This window comes from Mycteria americana, chromosome 3 (genome assembly GCF_035582795.1).
Source record: "Mycteria americana isolate JAX WOST 10 ecotype Jacksonville Zoo and Gardens chromosome 3, USCA_MyAme_1.0, whole genome shotgun sequence".
NCBI lineage: Eukaryota > Metazoa > Chordata > Aves > Ciconiiformes > Ciconiidae > Mycteria > Mycteria americana.
The window spans coordinates 79,466,396-79,489,745 of NC_134367.1; the positions used below are offsets into that span (position 1 = coordinate 79,466,396).

General features: G+C 39.9%; 1 protein-coding gene across 2 annotated transcripts; it reads right to left on the reverse strand.

Moving 5' to 3' along the window:
• Positions 1 to 837: 837 nt before the first annotated feature.
• Positions 838 to 21,036, reverse strand: SFT2D1 (SFT2 domain containing 1). 2 transcript variants are annotated; one of them, XM_075499114.1, is made up of 9 exons: positions 20,790 to 21,036; positions 15,040 to 15,141; positions 14,442 to 14,528; positions 11,621 to 11,703; positions 8,587 to 8,668; positions 6,112 to 6,147; positions 5,279 to 5,337; positions 3,831 to 3,860; positions 838 to 1,539 (listed from the first exon to the last, which is right to left on the reverse strand). In XM_075499114.1, the coding sequence occupies exons 2-9, from the start codon at positions 15,076 to 15,078 to the stop codon at positions 1,500 to 1,502; spliced, it is 456 nt and encodes a 151-aa protein (XP_075355229.1). In that variant the 5' UTR covers positions 15,079 to 15,141; positions 20,790 to 21,036; the 3' UTR covers positions 838 to 1,499. The 2 variants fall into 2 exon arrangements, with proteins under 2 accessions (XP_075355229.1, XP_075355228.1); XM_075499113.1 differs by lacking the exon at positions 15,040 to 15,141 and having other exon boundaries at positions 20,790 to 21,031.
• Between the last annotated feature and the right edge of the window lie 2,314 nt (positions 21,037 to 23,350).

The window sequence follows — 23,350 nt, forward strand, 5'->3', positions numbered from 1 at the left end:
ACTAAAAATTCACTCAGGGGTCCACCAGCACCCGAGGGCTGCGATGGGCAGAGCTGCAGAGGCTGTCACTACACCACACAGTACTAACGAGCCCAAGAGCCTGCTGCAGGGTCAGGACTACCTGGTCCCTTTGTCACCAGCAGGAAGGATGCCTCACTGGCAACTGATTGTTACTAATCAGTTAAAAGGTGTGGCTTGGTTGGCAGTTTAGCTGCAAAATTGTGCAGTCATCCTTTATACAGCTTCCCCAAATGATGTTGCTATTTTGTGCAACATACACTGAGATCTAGCAGGAATGTACTGCAATTCATCTCTTTAGCGTGAACCCTGAATAGTTAAAGACAGGGGTTTTCCCCTTCCTGACACTGCAGCTCACATCTTTTCAAATCCATTCCTTCTTCTATTTGTGGATTAGCAGAAAAAAAGAGAATCCAAAGCAACTGGGGTTTAGACCACAGGTAATCAAGCACATCCAACCTGTGCTAAAAAGAACCTCCTGTAATATATCATCAGCCATCAAACATTAAGGTTTTAACTTTGCTCCTGAATAACCGAATAGCACTTAGTTGCAAAAAACTAGAGAAGAGAACATCTTGGTGAAGCCAGGCAAAGTATTACAGTATTTCACTCCAATCTGTTATCAGTTTAAGTCAGAATGAAGAGTTTGTCTAAATACTAACATGAAGAAGCTTTGAAGTCACTTGTCCAAATCTAATAACCAAATTTGGATATAATCATATACTTATCCCACTTTTTAATATATTTTCATATTTATTCAAGTGTAATACTGAAATTTTCAGCCCTCTATAGAAGATTCCTAAATAAAAAAGTTTAGGCTCCTTTAAAAGTAATTTATTTCACAAATATAATTTATACATTATTAGCCATAAGTTCTTTTAGTAAAAAGTATTTAAGTATGAAAGAAAAAAATCATTTAAAATATAGCTTTTTAATAAAATCCAACAAGCTTTAAACAGACCTGTCGCATATTCTCATTAAGCTTTTTCCATAAGGCACATGTATAGACATTTCAAAGGAGCATATAACTTACCAAATCTTTACAATGTTTATAAACCTCTGTCTTTGGAAAAGCATACACTGAATAATATACAAACATAAATGGCACATTGCAAATTTTAGACAGAACTGTAAATGAAATCTTTACATATACTACCGAGATCTTAGTGGCCTGCCTCCACTGGGGAATAAACTGTGTAACTGGATGCAAGGTAGTTTTAAGACTACTCTGCACAAGTTATTTAAATGTACTTTTTTGTTAAAAAAAGCTTAAAAGTTCCAGGGTAAACACAAACAGTTCACCCAACTTATTTTTAAAACTGTTTTGAGTAAAAATTATTTAATCCCCCAAATGCAAAAGTCAAGGAAAATACTAAATTGTTACTGGGTATTTCATGAGTGGAAAAGTATAGTTTTCCGAGCAAAATTCACAGAGGAATAAAAGTTGCCTTTTAAAGCATACAGTGGTTCCTGGTTTTAATTTACCCTAGACAGGACGAGAAGCATTTAATCACAGCATCCCTTTAAAAAGAAAAAAAAGTGTCAGTTAAGATATTTGTTATTTTCTTTACATACATATCAACCATTATGTATTTAAAATTAAAAATATTACATAAACTAAAGACAAAAATCAATAGTTTATCAAATGCGGGATCTTAACAGCCATCATTACATTGATTACATCTACAGGACCAGCTAAAGCAAAGGCTCAAGCCCATCCTGAAGCTGAGGTCTGCCTTTATTGTCTAAGTCTTCCACACTGTTTACACTCAAGCGCATGCTAAACTGCAGACACAGTGTTAAAAATTGTTCTGCAGCACACTTGGTGGCCTAGCAAAGGTCAAAGCCTTATTTCACAAGGCTGGCCAGCGAGGGCAGGGCTGAGGAGCATGCCAAATCCAGACAATCAGCAAAGCACAGGTGCTTTGAGTGCAAGCCACATTGGAGTTAGACCATCATGCTGCAGGAAAAAAAAGCACAGGCTGAAGCGTTTGAAGTGCATGTCCTAACAGTGCAGGATGAAGAGCTGCGCAGCCTTCAGGTTTGAAAGATCTGAAGGGGTCTATTTCTTTAACTGACAACAAGCAAACTGTTTTGTGACTCTTCTACTTAGATCACTCACTTTAGTCTCCTTTATTTTTCCTTTTCTCAAAAATGTAACAACTTGGTAAGGAGTGGAATTTGTATGCTGTAGTTAGTCAATTTGAAAAATGAAGAAAAATACTATTATGACTCCTTAAAAGTCATTGTATGTATGGGTTTTGGTGGTTGTTGTTGTTCTGGGGTTTGGTTTTTTGCCATGCCAGCAGGAGAGCCACCATTAATTGAAAAGAAAAAAAAAACCCAAACCATGAACAAGTAAATTGTTGTTAAGTGTAAACCTTTAACAGAAATCAAGCAATGACAATTTTGTTGAAATCAAGATAAATACATACTTCAAACAAATTACATAATACTGTTCACTGGTGCTTAACATGGTTTAGATCACTATTTCCATAAGAAAGGCAGCCTATACAAGAAATTTATGATAGCATTCCATATAAGCAAATAACTCAATAATCCCTAAATAAATCACTGTACTACTAAAAGCAGTTCTTCAGTTCTTTGACTCATAAAATCTAATAGACAAATAAAACCAAAGAAATTAAGTGATGCATATCACCTAATGTTTTTCTGACCAGAACTTAAAGTACCGTCAGTAGGGAAGAAAAGACCAGTGACCAGTAGCTCAACTTGTTTTCTGTGCAGAGCAGAACAATTGAAAAAAAAAAAAAAAAAAGGGGGGGGGGGAAGAATGACCCTACTGAGACTGTCATATGGCCACAGGAACTGCAGGAATTCAGAATACTACTTTTTACTGGGCTAGCTTGAGATGTCAGAAATAGTAAGATGACAATTTGAAGCCTGAGTTCAGTTAAAGTATTTAATCCGTTGTAATTATCCACTACCATCTTTAAAAAAAAAAAGTATATATAAGGCTTAATCCTCCCTAGATCAAATCTGAAGCTTTAAAAAAAAAAAAATCCATAGTACAGAGTTGTTGGCAAAGTTACAGAAACACTACAGGAAGATATCAGATGAAAGGGATAGACAATACTTTGTATTCTTTTTTTCCCACTTTCACTACAGAAAACCTCATTAAGTAATGTACAGACATGGAAGCACTTGATTTTCTTAAAAAACACACTGCTGAAAGACCAAACTGCATTTTACATGAAACATTATAGAAAAAAAAAAAGATTCTTCAGTTTGTTTACGTGCATGTGGTTTCACTATGTGTTTGGCCAGCTTTTGTCCCCTTTTTGTACAAGCAAGAGTGAAATGGAAGAGAGAAGCTTGCCAAAATGAAAATTAACATGAAGCATTGCCTTTGCCCCTCCTAAAAATGATGGAGGAATTCAGAAGTAGACTTGGCAGCTGAAACTATGCTTGCTTGTTTGCTTTTAACTAAGACCTCAGATCCATAAGTTATCTATAAGTTGCTTTAAGCAACTTGCATTAAGCAAGTACTGGAAAAGTCACTATTGCATCAATGCATTTTTAAATCACTGGAGAATTTAAACAAAAACCTCAATTTATTTTCAGTGCTGTTAAATTTCATTCTAGTTTTCAAAGAGAATTACTATGCACTTTACTTGTATTTAAAGCTTATATTAAGCATTACTTTGAGTTCAGCTATGTAATTTTCTAAAAATTAAAAGGAAAGGGAGGAGGTTATGTTTTTTCACATACTGAATTTATGGACTTTTTCCCCCTCCCTAGCATAAAGATAACTGACTTTTGTTAAGATGGAAGTAATTATGCAGACTCACCTTGCAAAAGGAATATATGACAGACTATACCTGAAAAAAAGAGGAAAAAAGTATATTTGGCAGTGTTCATGTCTCTCCTAGAACCCAGCTATTTCACTTTAGTCCAGCATTAATAAAGCAACCTGTTGTAATAAAACTTTAAACAAGGTTACCTACTCAATTTAATGCTTACCTGAGAAAAGAAGACACGCTTGGACAAGAACTAAACATACTACCAAGGATTTCCTGGTTTACTTTTTCCTTTTTTTTTTTAATATAGTTTGTAACTTCTATTGCACATAAACTTAAAGCAGATTTATTATCACCAGTTCCAAAAGGAGTGCAGATTTCTGGGAAAACTGTATCCTTCAAGATGACAGAGACAACTTTTTCCAGTTTAAAATACAATATACATTACTATGCAAATATATACCTAATCATATTATTTATGTAACTCTAAATACAGATATATGCTGTAGTGTGAATAGTACGCCACAACTGTGAGACTCAAACAGCTGATAATTCTATTATCCTCTGAAACTTGCTTCTCACAAGCCTCCAGGCTATGTTTTGTTTTCATGCCCAGCCTGATCAAGTTCTAGGACACTTAAATGTAAAGCTGTCTGCTGTAAACACGTAGAACGTAGTTTGAGTTAGCAATGTTGCCTTTATCTAGTATCAAGCATTTGCCTGGGCCCAGAGCGATGCCCAACAGTCCCTATCCTGAACAAATGGTTATTTGTCCTCAGATCCAAGTTCAGTATAGACACTGTGCATTCAGGGCAAGTTCAAACAAGAACTGTGGTCACCTTGGATCGCCTAAGAGTTAGTACCAAGTAATTCACCTGGGACAAGGAGACCAAGTATGTTCAGCTGTATCTCTATGGAGAAAGCAGTAACTTCCAAAACTTCTGCTAGGCTTGCAAGCATTCACCTAACTGTGCTCACACATTCCCAAGCCTAGCCCTTGAGTGCATCTGGATGGTCATTATAAATACCTGCTGCACTAAATTTACCCTCTCACATCCACCCACTCTTTACCCAGTGCCACTGAATATTCTTGGTGCAGGACACACCCTATGAAAATGTTATTTAGTTTCTTCCACCACTTCAAAAAATGAATATTTAGTTAGAACTCAAAAAAAAGGGAGATAATCAAAAGCGGGGCACATGAATATACAGTTACTTTCACAACAGGGAAAAGGCATGAGAAATTTCTTACATATATATTCCTTTCATAATGCCTCAAATAAGTTCACACATTGCAGAATATACTTAAAATTACCATTTTTGCAAGACAACTGCATATAGATTTTGCTGAAGTTACACAGCCTAGCTTAGAAAAACAGATCGAGACTAGCATTTGGGCACACTTATGTTATGCATATATATATATATATATATAGGTTTATAATCATGTGGGTGTAGGGGCAGGGAGAAGAAATTAAAATGAATTTTAAGAATCTTACCAGGTCATTGCCAAGAACTGCAATATGCAGAATAACATCGCCAAACCTTTTTTGTTCCACTAAGTAAAAATAAAGCAAATATTGCAAGTTAGTTCATTTTGCACCAGTCTATACTGTAAACAATTGCAACAGCCTGTTCAGCCAAAAATTTAGTTAAGTGACAATGCCTAAATTTCCTTGTCTTAACTTAATTTGCTACTCCTTTCCACTCTAACAACTTTTCATTCATTTTATCTGTCACTCCATTAGCATCGTGCTATGAAAACCTTCTCTAGCTTTGAAAACACTTAATGGCATCAATGCTAACACTTTCACTTTCATTCATGATACTGTACTTCTGCAAATATGGAATTTTATTTCTGCTACATATTTACTTCTATGGAACATAACTACAGCCAGTTTTTCAGTCCAAGATGCCTGAAGGTACTTGTTCTGTGTCTCTTCCTTTGTCTTAATCCATTTAACATTCTGTACCCATTGTTTCTAAAGACCACTACATATTCTCTGATATTCTCTGACATAAGTACACATCACTAAGATGAAAGTATATTTTAACTTGCTTTTCTTAATTCTTATTCCAGAGGTCTGCAGACTGAACCTGATGCTCTAGATTTTGTATTCTCATCTACATCACATGCATGTGGAAAGGTGCACTTGCTTTGTAGCCAGCAGGCTCATCACTCCACCTAAACTCAACTGCAGTTGAAAACAAAAATACCACACACACAAGCTCATTTTTCCTCTACAACTGAACTGTATGTTAAACCTGTAATATAATTAATAAACTAACCAAGCTAGATTGCTCTTTAGAGGGACGAAGTCTTCTCACTTACCCAGAATACAGCACACAGAGTCAATACTAGGCAAAGCTGGGGAGAGATGACAGGAGAGGAAAAAAAAAAGAATAAATACTCAAATACACAACAAAGCAAATACAGTAACTATTTTCATGTTTTCAATGGGTAATCAGCATTTTCAGAATTGACTCATGAAACAAGCAGAGCCAAAGGCTGTCACACAGCAACTATATGCTGAACTCCATGTAAAGTGGTGTTTTCCAAAGCACAGGATGGTGTGCTCCATGGCCAGAAGGGCTGGGACAAGTCTTAGAAGAAAAGGAGGCAGGAACTGACTTCAGGAATTGGGAAGAGTATAATCAGGTCTGTGTAGCCTTATGTGTTAGGTCTATTAAGAGGTGGGCTTAGATGATAAAGCTTGCTTGAAAGCAACCAAGTAGTCTGGGAACTATTATTCTATTATTTCAGTATGTAGTATCATTTTGGATCTAGTATTCATAACATCAACATCTGAAAAGAAAGCTATGTGCATCACTATGAACAACCCATTATAATTGTGAATGGGTGTTCATTATTATGAACACCCATTCACAATTAAGGTATTTGGCAAACACAGGCTCTGCTGCTTCTGCCAGTGTTTTTCATCACCTGACAGTAATGAAGAGCCCACTAGGGAGCAGCTGCTTCATACACAGTGAAAAAGCTCACATGAAGCTTTATTGTAGCTACTTACACACCTTTGATGGAACATTTCAATGATATGGTTTACTATGCCCAACTAATCACACCATTTGTACAAGCATCACTTCGAACTTCTCCACTAAATCTCACCTGGCTCCCTCCAATTTGTCATTACACATGGTAGAAAACAGAACAAAACTAAATTATTTTTCACTGAAAAATTTTTTTTTGCATTTTATTGAAATAAATAAAAATAACAGACTCTTGAAATTTTCCAAACGTATTTGTGACTCCTGAGCTGCCTACAATTCTAGCTTTGTGTTATGATGGGGAAGAAAACAGTCAACCACATCAAAAGTTTTCTAAACTTTAGAATTTTACCAGTTCTTCTCTGTATTACTGAAATTTTCCATCCTAACAGTTTTAGCTCTCATCCAATGTTCCTGTTCCCCATTAGATGAAACCTTTTATTCTGCCTTTTCCTAACCTTGCTGGTAGCTTCTCTGCACACGTAAGTAGGTCTGTGATGTTTTTTCTACTCTCTGTTCTCTTTCCATTTCCCTGATGTGTCTTGTTTCTACAGCTTTGAAAGCAAGTTATTTCTTTGTCACCATGTCTGAATGCAGTGGATGACAGGGTAACAGGGCAAATAATTTTTGTGCTGGCTGTTTTAGTGTCTGGCTTAGGCCCTCAGCTTGACCAGAAAAAGCCCACAGCTGTAAAGCATTGGAGAATTCATGCTCAGCAAACAGACACTCTAGACAATTGGAGATATTCTTGGATGTTTTTACTGCAGACCTATGAAACATAACTTCCCTAGGACTTGTAACTCAGTACAATTTGGAAGAGATGGCAAGTCATCACCTCTTTAACAAGGCTCGGAGTCCAAGCAAGGATCAAGTCACTTCTCCAAAAGATGTGGGCAAATGTGAGCTTCTCAAATTAGATTATAACTTCTTTTTTTCATGTGAATGTGTGACAGAAAGAATATACAACCCATATGACAGCCATCCAGAAAGAATTCATGAGGGTTTCTTATCCTCATCAGCTGTAATCAACCAGAAAAGAAAGCTATATGATAGGGAGAATAGGACAGCCAACTGCATTTCAAAAATAAAAGTTGAAACAAATCAGGAGGAACAAGAGAGAAAATAAGTACAAAACAGAGAAGCAGCAAGGGCAGAAACTTGTTTTTAACTACCTAATACAGAGTTTTGGGATAGGAATTCTGAGATTGGGGACGGGGCTGTTTTTTCCATCCTCCTGGAAGAAGAAATGATGGTCAGGGAAGTAAAGGAGCCAAGGACCTCACAATGGAGAAGTGTGAAGCTGAACATGTGGCTTCCTGAACTTTGGGAGAGAGAAATTAATTTTCTCCATTGCTTTGAAAGTGCTGAACCACTAAGCTATACAAACAGAACTGCAGCAAACAAACAACTGTCAACCTAGACTTGGTGACCGCTGATTTTTCACAGTAGCTGAAAAGTCTCTCTCTAGTCTGGTTCTTGAATAAATTGTTTTAGAAAACAAATTTAAAATAATCAACCTAATATTAGCATTTAGTAAGAAATATTTAGTAAAGAACACTTTACTCCAAATGATTAATGTAAAAAAAACCCCAACAAAACAAACATAAACAACAAAACCACAAGCTCATAGAAAGGAGTTAGATAATCTTTATGATATACAGAGCTAATCAGCTTGACTACTGTTTCTCAGTACAGAGAAGAGTTAGACTGAGAAATAACCTCTCTTTAGTAAAGCCTCAGATTTAGCTTTGAGGCTAAAGGAAAACTTTTTAGCAAAAGGAAGTAAAGACAGTATATTTACCAACATCACAACTGTAGCTATTAATCTTTTTGGCTCAAACATTGCTTTCAATTGCTTCACAGGCCCCATCAGGAAACATGTACTAATAGGAGGGAAAAACCAAAACAAATGGTAAATCACTTTCAAATAAATCTTTGCAAAAGACAATAGGTAATTAACCAGTTTACCAACAGTTAGATGAGTACAAAGGCTTTAAAAAAGGCATTTCAGTGTTTAGCAACAGAGACCCACTAGAATGAAAGGTGAAATAGTCCATGAATTTAGTCCTGGAAACAGCTTATGTATTGAGTCACCCTTGGTCATGAAATTCTTTCCAAAACATTACCAGTTATAGCAGATGGTTGTCAAATTGAAGTCTAGTGGATTTCATGTTGAGGCTGTTCTAAGAACTGACTGGCCAAAATAATGCAAAGAATACAAAGACCAAACTTCTGTAGAAAATTGCTGTTTAACAATAAACTTCTTACCCAGGCAGTGAGCAAGTAACTACAATCAATATTACAGGGAAGCTCTAACTCTTTGCCCAAACTCAGCAAGCAAAAAAAGAAGGAAAAAAAAAACCTTAGTAGTTTCTATTAAATCCTCCTGCTTTCTTCCACTCTGTAGTTAACTTGAAGGAAGAATGAAAGCCATCAGCAATGCTATGCTGTACCTGTTCTTGCAAAGAAATGCGATGTGAACTAAGAATTCACAACTGTAGGAGTAATTATCTGGCTTCAAATATTCTGAGATGAGTCTCTTCCTTCCCTGTCACTGAAGCCATTCTGCTTTGTAGAAAATATTTAGTGAGAGAGTGAGAATGCCTGTAACCTTGCGGTGGTCTGAATGCTTTACTACAGAGTAGGAAACCTAGTTTAATCTTTTTCTAGTTAATATTTATTTATATGAAATGAAACAATCAGTAGCAGGGAAGAGTTTGGTAGAGTTCCCTCCTGAAAGCAGTCATAAGCCTGGTGAAGCATGCATCTTCTAAGATAGAAGAAATATGGGAATCCATGTCCCAAGCAGTAAACTGAACCCATGAACCCAGATGTTCCCCTACCAGCAACTTTGTGTATATATCCCCTTCTCTTCACTTTGTTTTTCTGCTTTAAGTTGCGTAGACAGACTTCAAAAGTCCGTATTAAATGGAAAAAAAATGTTTTCTCAATTCAAAAGAAAAAAAATATTTTAAATTCACTGCAATCCAAACTAACTTTTTGTCAATATTTTTTTATCTTGGCTGCTGGGCCATAAAATTAAATTAAGACAAAAAAAAAAAAAAAAGAGACCTGAAGAACTAGAATAAAAAATTAGTTAGCTAGTGGAAGGACAGGGATGATGAAAATATGGTAGTAAAAATGAGGGATGTTCAGGCCACATAAAATAGGCAGAAAAAATATAGAAAGCAAAGTGCATTGATGCTAGCCTGATTAGCATTGAAGGTCAGACATCACAAGAGCTTCTCCAGATATAGGAGAGAATCCATAGGGAGCAGAAAAGCTGGAAAAAATCTAGAGGTCCTCCACTTAGACAGGGTATTTCTCATATACAACACATTCTGTAGAAGATACACCCATCATCTCAGAGAATAATCAAATAAGCGTCATTGTTTTCATGTTTGTGGCTAGAAAATCACAGTAAAAACAGGCTAAACAGGACTATTTAGTAAGAGTGGTAACCACGTTTGTTTTAAATACAGACTTGCAAACAAGCCTGAAAAAGCTTAAATCTCCTTGTCAATTTGGGACTTTATTGTAATTTCCTACCATTCTTAGAACACAGTTGCCTGTTGTTTCTATCTAGAAGGACTACTGAAGGGGAAGGGGGCCTCTTTTTACTTCTAATTTTAGTTGGAGTCCAGGCTAAAGTTTTTCAGCATTCTCCTAAAAGACATACCAGTCTGTGAAAGCTTTCCTCTTAGTTCACTGACAATTAGACTTGATTAGTACAAAGTTTCTAAACTGCTAATTTAATTTGAAGCAGTGAAAACACACCCAAAGTACTAGGTAAGAAAAAAAACAACCAAAAAACCAACAACAAAGAATAAAGAATAACATAACGGAGAGAAAGGGAAATGCTCAGTTTTGCCTACCTCCAGTATTAACTTTGTCTTGTTTTAGTATAAGATGGAATAGTTATACCAATGAGACTCAATTCCAGTATAAACATTTTTGTCCCCTAACAAATTTGTTGAGCAAAAGCAGTACACCATCACATTTCTCAAATGTTAATGTCACACTGACAGAGTTTTAACAGATTATCAATGCTTTGATTCAAGAGTTTAGTGACTTGACTAAGTCACAGAGTCCCTGAAGGTCAAGACCAGACTCCATGGGTTCTGAGTCCCGTGACCATGCTTCAACTATGCTAAGATAGTAAGAAGGAACACAAACAGAAACTGAAAATACTTTATTGACATTAAGTTGTTTCTTACATGTCTTTCAAACAGTGAAAGAAGAGGTTTAGACCCTAGGAGGTCCTTTCTGCAAATCTGTGAAGACTAACTGCTATGGGGAACACTGCAAAGAACCAAGCATAGAGTTTAAAAATACACTGTGAACGATTTTTAGATTCTGCCTCGCCTTAGAGTCAAAATGATTTCCTGAACCTCTCCTTTTTCAAAGAGTTTTCCTAGAAACAGGATGATCTCTCCGTTCAAAGCAAAAAGCTCCTTCCAGTAACAAAGCATCCCCACAGTGGGCAGACTACCAGTTTGCCCCTGAAACTGAGGTACCTCTGTACCTGGCAGAAGGGCTTAAAAAGTACAAAAGGGCCACCAACTTGTTATTCATGCTTCAGATAGCAGTTGTGATGTGTCCACAGAACAATCACGTAAGACATCACAATGGGGCTATAACAAGTAAATAACTGATATTCACTAATTATCGTAATCTTAAAACTGTAAGACAAACAAGATTTTATGCTATTAGCATTTCAATATGAAAACAACGTTGTTTATACACAACATAGATACCATTTTAGAGTAAAAGCAAATGGAAGTGTAGATGAAAAGGAGGGTACTTTTCTAATAACAATAATTAAGAAATCGTACCTGGCTAACGCAGCAATATTTCCCAGGGTGTAAAACACTGCAAAAAGTTTGATACCCTTTGGAAGCCATAGCAATGCTGTTCCCTATAAAAGATAGGTTATTTGTATGTTTGTAATTAGTTAATTCAATTTATTTCAATTTTATAGTCTATAAAGATATTTTCAGGCTATGAAGAGTGTCATTCTAACATATAGCAGCAAGGTATACTGTTCTCAGATTTGTAGTAGTCAACGTTCAGCATACTTCCATTGCCACCTACTGGCAAAATAACGTATTGGTTTACTTTATTTCACAATATTTTTACAACTAGGCAATGTTTATTTATATTGTTTATAACATTTATTTGTACTTTTATATTCTATCTATGACACTTTCAGTTTTGTTACAGTGCCCCACTATACCTCATACACCTCTGCACACAGAGGAAAAAGTGTCATAAAGCCACACTAATATCCACCAATCCACCATCTCCTTTCTCCTGAAATCAACCATCTGGATTCACAGTCTAGATACACATTGAGGCTGAACAGAAATATTTTAGAACTCTTACTTCCAGACACCTCTTATTTCCACTAAACATAGAAAACAAATCCAAAGCCTTCTGCTGATCATAGTCCCTACGATGATCAGGGAGAAATATAGCCTAAACTAAAAACAAAGCATGGGTTTTTTGTTTTCTTGGGTTTTTAACTTTTTTTTTTTTTTTAAAGCTGTGATGTGGACACTCTGTCCTAAAAAAAAAAAAGGGGGGGGGGGGGGGGGCGGGCAAAAAAAGCAACTATATTCTACCCAATTGCAATTTCAGTGGAAATCTGTGGTGTCAGTTTGCACAGAGCACAGTACAAGCAATCATGGAAAGGTGCAAGAGAAGAGTGTAATTGTATTCTACAAGTAAAGCCTATGGACACTTTGCAGAGACTAAAGAAAAAACACCACCTGCAATTCTGGCCAGCCAAGAACTTAATAAATATATCATGTTGCAGAATATGAGATCTAAAGATCAGGTACAGACCTGTAAGGGATGACCTGAGCATTTCTTTGAGGGCCTCCCTAATGCTGCAGCAAAAGGTCCGTAATCTGAAGGAGAAGGTGGAGTTGCCAGCTCTCAGCTTCACGTAGCAAAGCTTAGCTAGGGAGCTGCCTCCAAACTCTTCAAGATATGAGGTCCACAAACACACTAGCAGAGTTTTGACTCTTCTCTATCAAGCTCAAGATAACTCCAGGAAACTTTAGGAAACCGAGATCCTAAAGTCTTTTATTTGTTGTTTCATAGTTTCACACCATGTGATATAGAATAAGCACAAAGATTAACACTAAAAACATAGCAGCAAAAAGTGATGTTAACCTGTCCAGAAATAGGTGTTAAAGCACAAACGTGGTGTGTACTAAAATTTGTGATTATATTGGTTAAATACTACTTGCAAAAAAAAAAAAAAAAAAATGGAGGGAGGCGGAGTCAACCAAATAATGCTTAAGCAACCCTAAAAAAGGGATATTCCAACCCAACCTTGAGCTCCCTCCCTAGAGCTTGCCCCTTCTCCAACATGAGCATCTGGCCAGAGTTTGCATCACTGTACTGGGCACAGATATCAATATGAAGAATACCACTCTCCAGTTCCTTTACTGAACTGATTACCACTTAAATAAGACCTTTCATAGGTAAGACCAGCAATTGTTCTGGTTTACCTCTGGGTCTCGGGGAGTCTAACAATTTTTGATAAAGAGTCAGAAGCTTCCACCTGCAGGAGAACTCAGCAAGTGGCTATCTCTAAGTGAGTGCCTCAAAAAAATCAACCGATTGCTCCTCCACAGCTGCTTCTTCCTGTCATTACTTAAGTTTCCTCAGTTTAAAAACTTTTCATGGTAAATAAAAGAGCAGCAGCAGTCATTTAAATAATGGCAAAACCAGAAACCAATACACACAGGACAAGTTTCTCCATCCTACTACCAGAATGCATTACAAGTCAAGACAATCTGCCTGACAGTCTCCACAAAACCTGCAAGTGTCATCCACACACAGTAGCCAAAGGCTGCTGACTAGCTTACATCAGAAGTAACATGCTACTTCACAATGAAAAAAAAAGAAAAAAAGAAAGAAAAAACAAAAACAGCAGTCTGGATACTTCCCCAGGATATTTTTCACCTGCTTCTGGGACTTTTCATGCAGATGAAGAACTGCTTTGTACTGCATATTACCTGTGTCAGATTTTGACAGACCCAATCAATTAATAGATCTCAACTTTTAACTGCAGGCTTGAGTCTCCTGCCAAGACCTCACGTTCAAGAATGAACAAATGATTTGCTGACCGTGAGATCAATAGGAATGCAGTAGGTTTTGGAAGTGTCAACATGCTACCACAGTCATCACCTATTGATTTGTGAGTGGGACAGGTTACACTTGTGGTTTCTTCAGCCTTTAAAAACCTTTCAAGCTTCCCCCTCCTTTTCTCCTTTTATTGAAGAGAATAAAAATAAGATGGGTACACAGTAAACAACTACAAAAGCTCTTTCCTAGTACACCACTCATAATCCAAATTAATATTTTGTCAGTGTTCAAACCTTTTAGTAAGAAATTTTATTACGCTACAATAAAAATGCTCTCTGCTGTGAATGGAAGAAAGATGGTCAAAATCATAATTTACAGAACAGCCCCTACATGCTAATTATACATTTAATGTCCAGTTAAATTTATGCATACAAAATTTAGGATGCAGGATAAAGCAAACACAGAATCACATATAAAGTATGAGTGCAAACGAGGTTCTCCTGTAGAACATTAATAAAGTACAGGGGGAAAAAAAAAACAACAAACTTTACTTACAAGAATAGAACACACAATGCCAGCAACAAAACATATGGCAAACCATTTGACTCGAGTACCAAAGCTGAGTGTTGAGGCATCAAGGACCTTAATAGGAGGAGAGGAAAAAAAAGGGTATTACAAACCCAGTTTTGAACAATCTAAAGGACATTTTTTTTTCTTTACTATTGAAGTCCTTAATTCCAAACAAAATAATTTTTTAGACAGAAACAATTATTTTACCTTGCTTAACAGTTGTTTGCATATTAACTATTTCAGTTTAAGAAATTATATTAGCAATCTGGAAACATATTTCCAAAACAAACAAAAAAGACAAAACCCGTGAAGGTATATCCTGGCACTCAAGCACTACCACTGCACTTTCAAACAGACTTTCTTTTCACCATACAATTACAATTGAAAATTATCACAATTGTACCTAAAGCAGAATAATGAATGGACCTTCTAGCAATTTGCAGATGAACGTATCTATTTGTGCAGCACTCTATGTTCCTATAGACATTACTACCTTTTCCTGTTACTAGACAGATTCATTATACATATTTGTACAAGTATCCACCGCAAGCATTATGATACCACTTCAATTACTGTTCCTTACAAGGTGCAGGTGCAGGCAGACTAACACAGCTTGTCTCATCAGACAGCTAACTTGCTGAAAGGGGTCATTTTACTTCCTGCTTCTCCAGTGTGACTCCAGAACCTGTAAAATCCTTCAATGAGCTGAGCTAGCTGACACAACTCATGAAGCGGAAAAAGAACTAGTGTTCCTTCTATTCTGATGACTTAGTCCTATGGTAGACTAATGAGCCAAACCAGCTCAGCAAGATGTCAGAAAAGCCACAGGGCTGATATAAGGAAAGACGCAGGGCCACACAGCTGGCAGAACAACCGCCCCTTTCAGCAGAAGTGAATAGTTACATCTGCTCAGCTCATCTTCTCCACCCATGCTGTAAGAACAATGTATTTCAGCTTACTCCAGGTCACTAAAATTAAATATACTTTCTATTCTAAACTGGTCTGTTAAGCAAAGTGTTGCTTCAGCTTACGTAAGATGACTATAAAAAGCTAACTTTCCTGTTTGTTCAGATGACACAAGCAAACTTGCCCTTTTGTTATCTAGTCTACAGGTAACTTTCATTCCAGTATTATTAACCAAATACACAAGTTAGGGCTTCCCCAACCAATGAGTTTGATGTTTCTCCTACTCTTTTGAGAAATTTCTCTTTCAGGTAGTGGCAAGTGAATGAATGACATTTGGTTACTGCTTAGAATGATTTTACATCTGTAGAAATGAAGAATCCATACCTAGTTTAATAAAAAAGGGCCACATACAAGCACACATTTATGTGCTGTGATGAATCAGCATCTGAACGTATGTCAACAAGGAATATCTTGGACTACTTTCTACTTATATAAAAAAAAAATCACTAACCTTATTTAATCAAATTAAATACTTTGAATATTTACTTAAGAAGGGGGATCAGGATACTAAAAATAATCTTTTACATTTGCATACTGTCTGAGCAGACACGGAGCTGGGATACAATATTGTTCTGAATTTTCCTTCCCCTTCCCTGTGTTCAGCAGTTAAGACAGAACTTCCCAAAGGTCAGAAGATGCAGCTTACCTTGTTAGGTCCAACTCTTTATCCTTATGCACGCATTAAAGAAATAGACAAAAACAGTAACTGAAAGATGGTTTAGTATTTGAAATCATATTTGATAGTCATATTCCTGAATGCCTATACATGTAAGAAGTACAGGAAGAGCTGATAGTACGTAACTGAAGATACCTATTTGAATCATACTTTTAGTTACACCTATTCATGCAACTAATCACACGCATTAAAAAAAAAAAAAAAAAGTAAAAATCCTTTCCATCCCTGCTCAGAAATGAAGTGTGGATGGGCCAATACTATCAGTACACCCAACGCATGCATTTCAGATTGCCTAGAAAACAAGGAAAGGATGAAGGTAAATAGTTTTTTCAGGTGTATCAGGCATGTTGCTACCACTTACTTCTACTTCTAGTCTTAATATCTGACCGTGTTCCTGAAACAACTACCAGGAAATTTCATTTTTCATACAAATTTGAAAACAGCTTTATCTTCATTTAAATCCCTAACAGTTATTAGGTGGAAAAAATACCAACACCATAAATAAGTGAACCACACAAAGGCTCGGAACAAAAAATGCCACAAGATTTAAAATATTATTTCAAAACTAGTTTAATAAATTTTATGGATTTAATTCTTAAAAACTTAGATTGACAATACATGCACATGAACTGCAGGAAGATAAGCTGTGGCATGAGGGCTGCCAGAGCACCACAACATAGCATTCTCTGTAATAATAAAACTAAATAAATTGGCATTAAAATGAAGGCTAATCCTCCAGCCATTCCTGATGCCATCACCATTTATGTTATCAAGCTGAACCTAATGCAATGTTTGAAATCCTGAAACTGGAGATCTGGTAATGCATTTTCTTAGTCCCTGATATCTAATACTTTTTAGGTTTCATGGAAGCAATGGAACAGGTTACCTTTCCGAGATGTCTGTTTCACCCCTGTAGTGAAGCACCTTGCTGCAGAAGTTGAGTAACAGGTGCACAGTTCAACTGCTTAAACCACAGACTTCAGCTTGTGCTAAAATGCCAGGCTACAATCTGTAAAAGTTGAGGACCCGACACAGTGCCTGCCCATTCTGCCATATGTGCTGCAGGAGCAGTAATTTCTCTTACAGGGGTTGTGAGACACCCTGAAGTAACAACTTAGTTTCTTACACCTACACTCAGAGACTATGAACCAGAACCCTAAGAAAAAGTTAGTAAGTCTAAGCTGCCTGTGCAACAAAAGCAGGAAACAACATAAGGGTGATAAGGACTTTTTTTATTGTCTGACATAAGCTGTACAGCTAATCCTACATTTCAGATAAAAAGAGCTGTCATTACACTCTACGATATTTGCATTAGCAGAAGCTTTTACTTCAAAGACTGAAAAAATTGCCATGCAAATTCCACATCTGGGGAAAGATTCATATGGAGAACTGGGCAGTGATGGTGGCAAGGGAATTCCTGTAAAACATACCCTTCTTGCTATAGTGCTTATCAGCTTGTTTCTAAGCAATAAAAAGAAAAAAGAAACAGAAATCAACAAATAGAAACCCTTAGTTTCCTACAGCTAAGCTTTAATGCCAAACTCCTGGGCAAGAAGCAAAGATTTTTATTCACAGGATATTCCAAGAAAATATTACATCAAAGAAATTACCAAGACATCCAGAAATCAAGAGGAAACTAAGTGGAAACTAGAATCTGGAAGGCAGACTTCCTGAAACATAAGGAACGGTGTTGCAATAGTCTAAGACACAAGTTGCAAGTGACAGATAACAGTGTCTTTACTGAATAGCTTGCTATGGACACCCAGCAAATCATAAGAATGTTAATCTCCATCCTACATTTCAAATACAAAAACATTTCTTGTGGTTTTGAACATCTACCTAGGCTCCCCCCATACATTAATTATCTTATAAAAGTTTTCCATGTGGGCAAGCAAAAAAATAGGAGCACTTTCTTTTACAGGTTTTAAGAAAGATTCTAGAATTTAACAATTACATCTTTTCTTGATAGTAAATTACAAATACCCAAGTAATGGAGAAAGCTCAATTTCAAAGAAATGTTGAGTACATTTGCAGAATTGACTTCCTAAGTGATACTTCAAAAAATATTTATAGAGATATATTTTGATCTTTCCCTAATAGGCTGATATATATTTTTGTCAACAAATATAAGTAAAATATAAGAAATGTAAATATCTGGTCTATTCCTCCTTGCTAAAACCTTGTTGAATGCTTTAAGCAGTTGTCAACTGACGACTGTCATGAAACTACAGCCAGAAAACAAGCCAATGTGTCAGACTGATTTTATATTAGTTTTGGTGTTGATAAAACTAAACGGCATAATGTTGCCCTGACAACATCATTACACTGGTACATTTACAGTTTATTATTGATTTTTTGTAATAAATTCCTTTAAGTCCTTTTTTTTAAAAAATATTTAGAATAATTGATCTAAAGAAGCAAGAAGCGACAGTTGGTCACCTGAAGAGTTTAGAAAGTACAGAAAGACTTCATTGAATCATCACACAATTGTCTCACTATACACTTTTCTTCTACTTTACTTAACAGGAATTACTGCTGACTTCACAGTAATGGTTCTGTAAAAATCAAGGAGCACAATACAGAGACATCTATGAACATAAACCATATGATGGCTATTACACAACTATCAGCTATTCCAAAGAGAGCCATTGTTTTTAACCAAACACATGACTCAGTTCCAGAAAGGGCATCTAAAACAGTTGAGGATTTTACACACAAAATGCATAACCTTGTATTTTCTTTTACAACCTTACCTCTTAAAAAGTGCTCTTCCCTGCATGGGTGCACATACTTTTTTGCTCTATTACACACACTTTAAAAATAGTCAACACCATTCAGCTGTAGCTTTAGTGAGTGTCACACGTGAATTTCCTCACTAAAAAGAGGCTTGATTCCTAGTGCTCTAGAAATAAATTGCTACTTTGAGAGAAACCTACAATAGAGACATTGCCTAACCTAAACACTTGAGTTTTCCTTCAGTGGGTATTTATTTACTTTAAAGAAGATCTTTCTGGTTCATCTGCTCAGCATGAAGCTCCTTTGCAGTACACCAAAGGCATATTTATATGTTTTCTTCTGTCATGTACTGGATAGGCTTTAAATATGGGCAGATTTTTCCTATTTAAAGTCTTCTCCAGCTTTAACAACATCACTACATGCAATAATCAAATCATATATAGCTTAGTTACTGACATTTAACAAATGATACATTCTTAGTTCAGTTCTCTCCTTCTCAGGATATACACCTCAAATATAAAATTATTAAATACTTAGGCATTTATCTATTGATTGCTGCCTTAAAACAAACATCACAGCATCAAGTAGAGGAGAACTCTATGTCACTATCATGTGTCTCATGTGAAACGTGCCTGGGGATGGCAGATGAATTAACTCTCTTGGAATTGAACTAAGGTTAACAGAAATGTAACTATTTCTTTGATGATAAGATCAGAAAGCGAAGCATCCCTCCCAAATGCTCCCAGCCAGCTCTGGTGTAAAAGGGCACAGATGCTACACTGCTTCCAGAATCAATCACGTATGGATACAATTTAGCTGCTTTACTGCGCAAAGAGGCCAAGGCCATAAAACCTGACGACCAGCAGCAACTCGGTGCAAAGAGAAGTGAAGCATGTCAGCAGCACGCTGCTGGAGATAATATTATGCCATAGACACCAATTATACTGAGCCTGTGCTGGTTCACCAAGGTTTATTAGCTGTAGCTCAGATCCAGGCTGCTCTATGTTCCAGCTTCCTCCACTGTGCTCCAGCATCCTGTAGCACATAATATCAAGATATTCCATGATGTGGGGGCACTTTGACCTGCAGTCACACCAATTAAAAGGGAGCTGATGGTATATATCGTTCCTAATAAGTATGCTCAGCTTTGCTTCAACCTAGAAGTGAAGTCTCAGAGATGTATGGTGTTCAAACGCAGCAAAAAAAAAAAAAAAGTACCCGACAATGAGGAAGATAGCGGGGAAGAAAAACAAAGGTTAAATTGTACTTGAGCAGTATGGGGCAAAAAAAGGAACATCAGCCCAATATACACAAACAATCTCTGTCTAGAGAAAGTCTTTCATAGCATTTGCAAATTCAGGGGCATAAAGAAATGGAGAAGCAGTTTAGAAAGAAAAACTATCGTTTAACTGATCGTCAAGTACCAAGGCCATGTAAGAGGAAAAATACACACAAGACAAGGGGACCCTTTCATCTTGAAACAAGACGTGGAAAATAAAACCAAAGGGCCCCAAGCCACCAACACAACAAAGACCTGCTCCGCACACCGAAAATTCGCCAAAACTCTTACTCCCGGGCAGGGGCTGGTGCCCACAAACCTCGTCCTTCGGCCCACGGAGCAAACCTTCCTCTCTCCTTTGCCTCCCCGTCTCTCCCGCTTACTGGCAGGGACGGACACGCAGGCAGACACGGCGGGGTGCGGCTGTGCGTGCACAGGCCGGGCAGGGGGGAAGTGCGGGAACACGGCGGCGCCTGAGGCCGCGGACACCGGTGCAGGCCTGGGGCAGGGAGGCTTCAGCGGCCCCCCGTCACGGCGCCGGCGACACTCAGCCCCCCGCGTGCCCGCGGGGGAGGGGGCGCCGGCCCGCGAGCCGCAGCTCGGCGGCCGTTAGCGGCAGCCACCAGGCCGCCCGTGCGGGAAGGGGGAAGAAGAACAGGTCCCCGCCGGGCGGTACCTGCGCCGTCAGTCCCTGCTCCTCGTCGTCCTGCCCGGTCAGCACCCGCCGCAGCTTCTCCATGCCGTCGCTGGGGCAGGGCCGGACCGCGCCGCACCGGAGGAGAGGAGACGGGACGGGACCGGACCGCACCGCACCGCACTCCCCTGCCGGGCCACTAGCCCAACCGGAAGTGACGGACCCACGGGCTTCACCCCCTGGCGAGCGCGGCCCCGCACCACGCTCGGCTTCCCGCGGGGCGGGGCGGCGGGCAGAGCGGCGGTTGGGCGCCAGGCGGCGGCGAGGTCCCGCGCCTGCGCGCTTGGGTGGCGGTTGGGCGGAGCGGCCGTGACGGGCGGCGGCGGCGGCGGCCCGGCCCCTCTGGGGACGCTTCCCGGCCGCTTCTGCGGGCAGTCCCTGTGGGGTGTCCCGCCGCGCCGTGTCACGCGGGCGGGGGCGATGTGGGCGCCTGTGCAGGCCTCGCTGGAGGCGCTGGGGAGGCAGAAGGGCTTTTTCAGCGGGCCTCGGCTTCGTCGCTCGCTGCGGAATTGGCTTATTTCGATACGCAGAGAACCCGTGATTTGCATGAGCTCAGTAGTCCGAATTCTCAGTTCAGTGAAACCTTCTGTGTAGATACAGAATGGCAACGCCATGATTATACACGGCCCAGCTAGAACCGCGGTCAAGGCGTGATGGCGCCGCAGCGGGAAGGGGCCTGGGGCGCTGGCAGGCTCGCCTGTCCGGGGGAGGCTGCCTCACCCCCAGAGCACAAGCGCCGTATTGAGCGGCGGGACCTGTCTCTGCTTTTCCCTTGGTTGTGCCACGGAAACGGTGCAGGTGGGCCGAGCATGTGGTCATCCAGCTACCAGACAGCAGGCGCGCTGCAAACACTGATGCAAACAGCCTTGGCGCTCCTTGAATTAGGGGCGCCTGTTGTGCCCTGCGAGCAAGCCAGGTGCTTTTCCAGCTATGAACGGGTGAGGCAGAGAGAAATGGGATTACCTATAAAGGCATTCTTCAATGAGTAAATGTAACGCATATATTAATTCAGAGATTTCCAGTAGGTCTCTGTGTTGTCTGTTAACCTCTGCCCCTGGGAGAGGGGGTATGGTGGAGGCCATCACGCTGCCCCTGTGTCTTGGCTGCTTTGCCTGCTTGTTCCCAGCAGCATTCCAGCCACCATCCCCTCAGTTCAAGCACGGTCACTCTGCATGAGTCTTCCCTGTCCTGCTCTGTTCAGGCACTGACCCCCTGTATGCCCTATGGGGCCATCCCTGAGTCTTGGCATGTGGCTCCGCTGTGTGACCGGCCCTCAGACAAGCACCACAGCTCTGGCCTGAGTGGTTTGCAGGGGGAGCAAGGCTGGCAGCTGGGGGAAAAGGAGCCAGTGGGTGTGCCCTGCCTGCCGCTTGGCTGTGAAGTGACAGCAGGCAGCAGGGTGTGGTGGGATGAATGATGAATGATAAGGGCTGTGGGAGTGAAACTTGGTAAGAGCCAGGGCAGCAGAGCCCCTGATGAGGTCCTTTAGGACAGAAACCTTCCCCTTCCTCTCTCCCCTCTGTGAGAGGAGAGCTCCCACCCTGTTCCCCTCCCCACACACACTTATCTCAGGAACAGTTTCCCACATGCCTTGTACATCGGCTTTTGGGTGAAACACTTGCACACAAGCTGCACCTTTCCAGCCTTATGACAGGCCATCAGCATCTCAGGAAACTTTAGGTCAAGGCCAAAATTCTGAATGGGAGAAACACCTGCAGACATGGCTGTGTGAAAATAGTCAAACAACAGCAAAATGTCACCCCCTGAGCTGGTCAGCATGGCCCGTACCTTGCAAGGACCTGAGCAGGGAGGAGAGTAAGGGAACAACATGACTGTGACCCCTCTGAACAGGGGAGGAGAAATGGGGGGGGGGGGGGGGGCAAAAATAATCCTCCTGATATCTGGCATGCCCAGTGGCCCCATGCCCACAGCTGCCAGGAGAAAGGAAGAGGCCCAGCTGGTCATGGCGTCCTGTCTGGAGCTTGCTGCCACCTGCTTGCCTTGGGTGCCTTGGGTGCTTTGCAGTTGACAGGGGCAGGAGGTGGTGAGAGGAGGTCCTTGGTGACCTCCTCCTCCTCTGCAGCTGGCTCAAAGGTGTCAACATGGGAGTGTCATTTGGTGGTGGCTCTGAAGGGAACTGGTTGCCAGCAGGAGCTGCTGTTGCCAATCCCCTCCCCGCTACTCCAGACCAAGAGCTGCTTCCTGGAGGATCCTGCTAGTGACTGCATTGATTGGGTCCCTCCTCTCTCCTGCCTCCCCAGGGCCTCCCTTCTTCATCAGAAGACCCTGTGCAATAGAGGAAAGCAAGCCTGCCTGTCCCAGAGAGAGCAGCCAAGGCAGTCTGTGGCTTACAGCTGCCCTCCCATGCCCGCAGATTCCTGATGACACAGTTTTCTGCAGCGTGGTGGGAGTACTAGGCCAGACACATCCCTGCCTTCACTTCTGCCTGCAAGGAACAGGGGTAGTGAAGCTTTGAAGAATTTGGCCCACCACGGCCCAGTAGGCTACATCCATACAGCTCGAACCCCAGGAAGCTCTCTCTC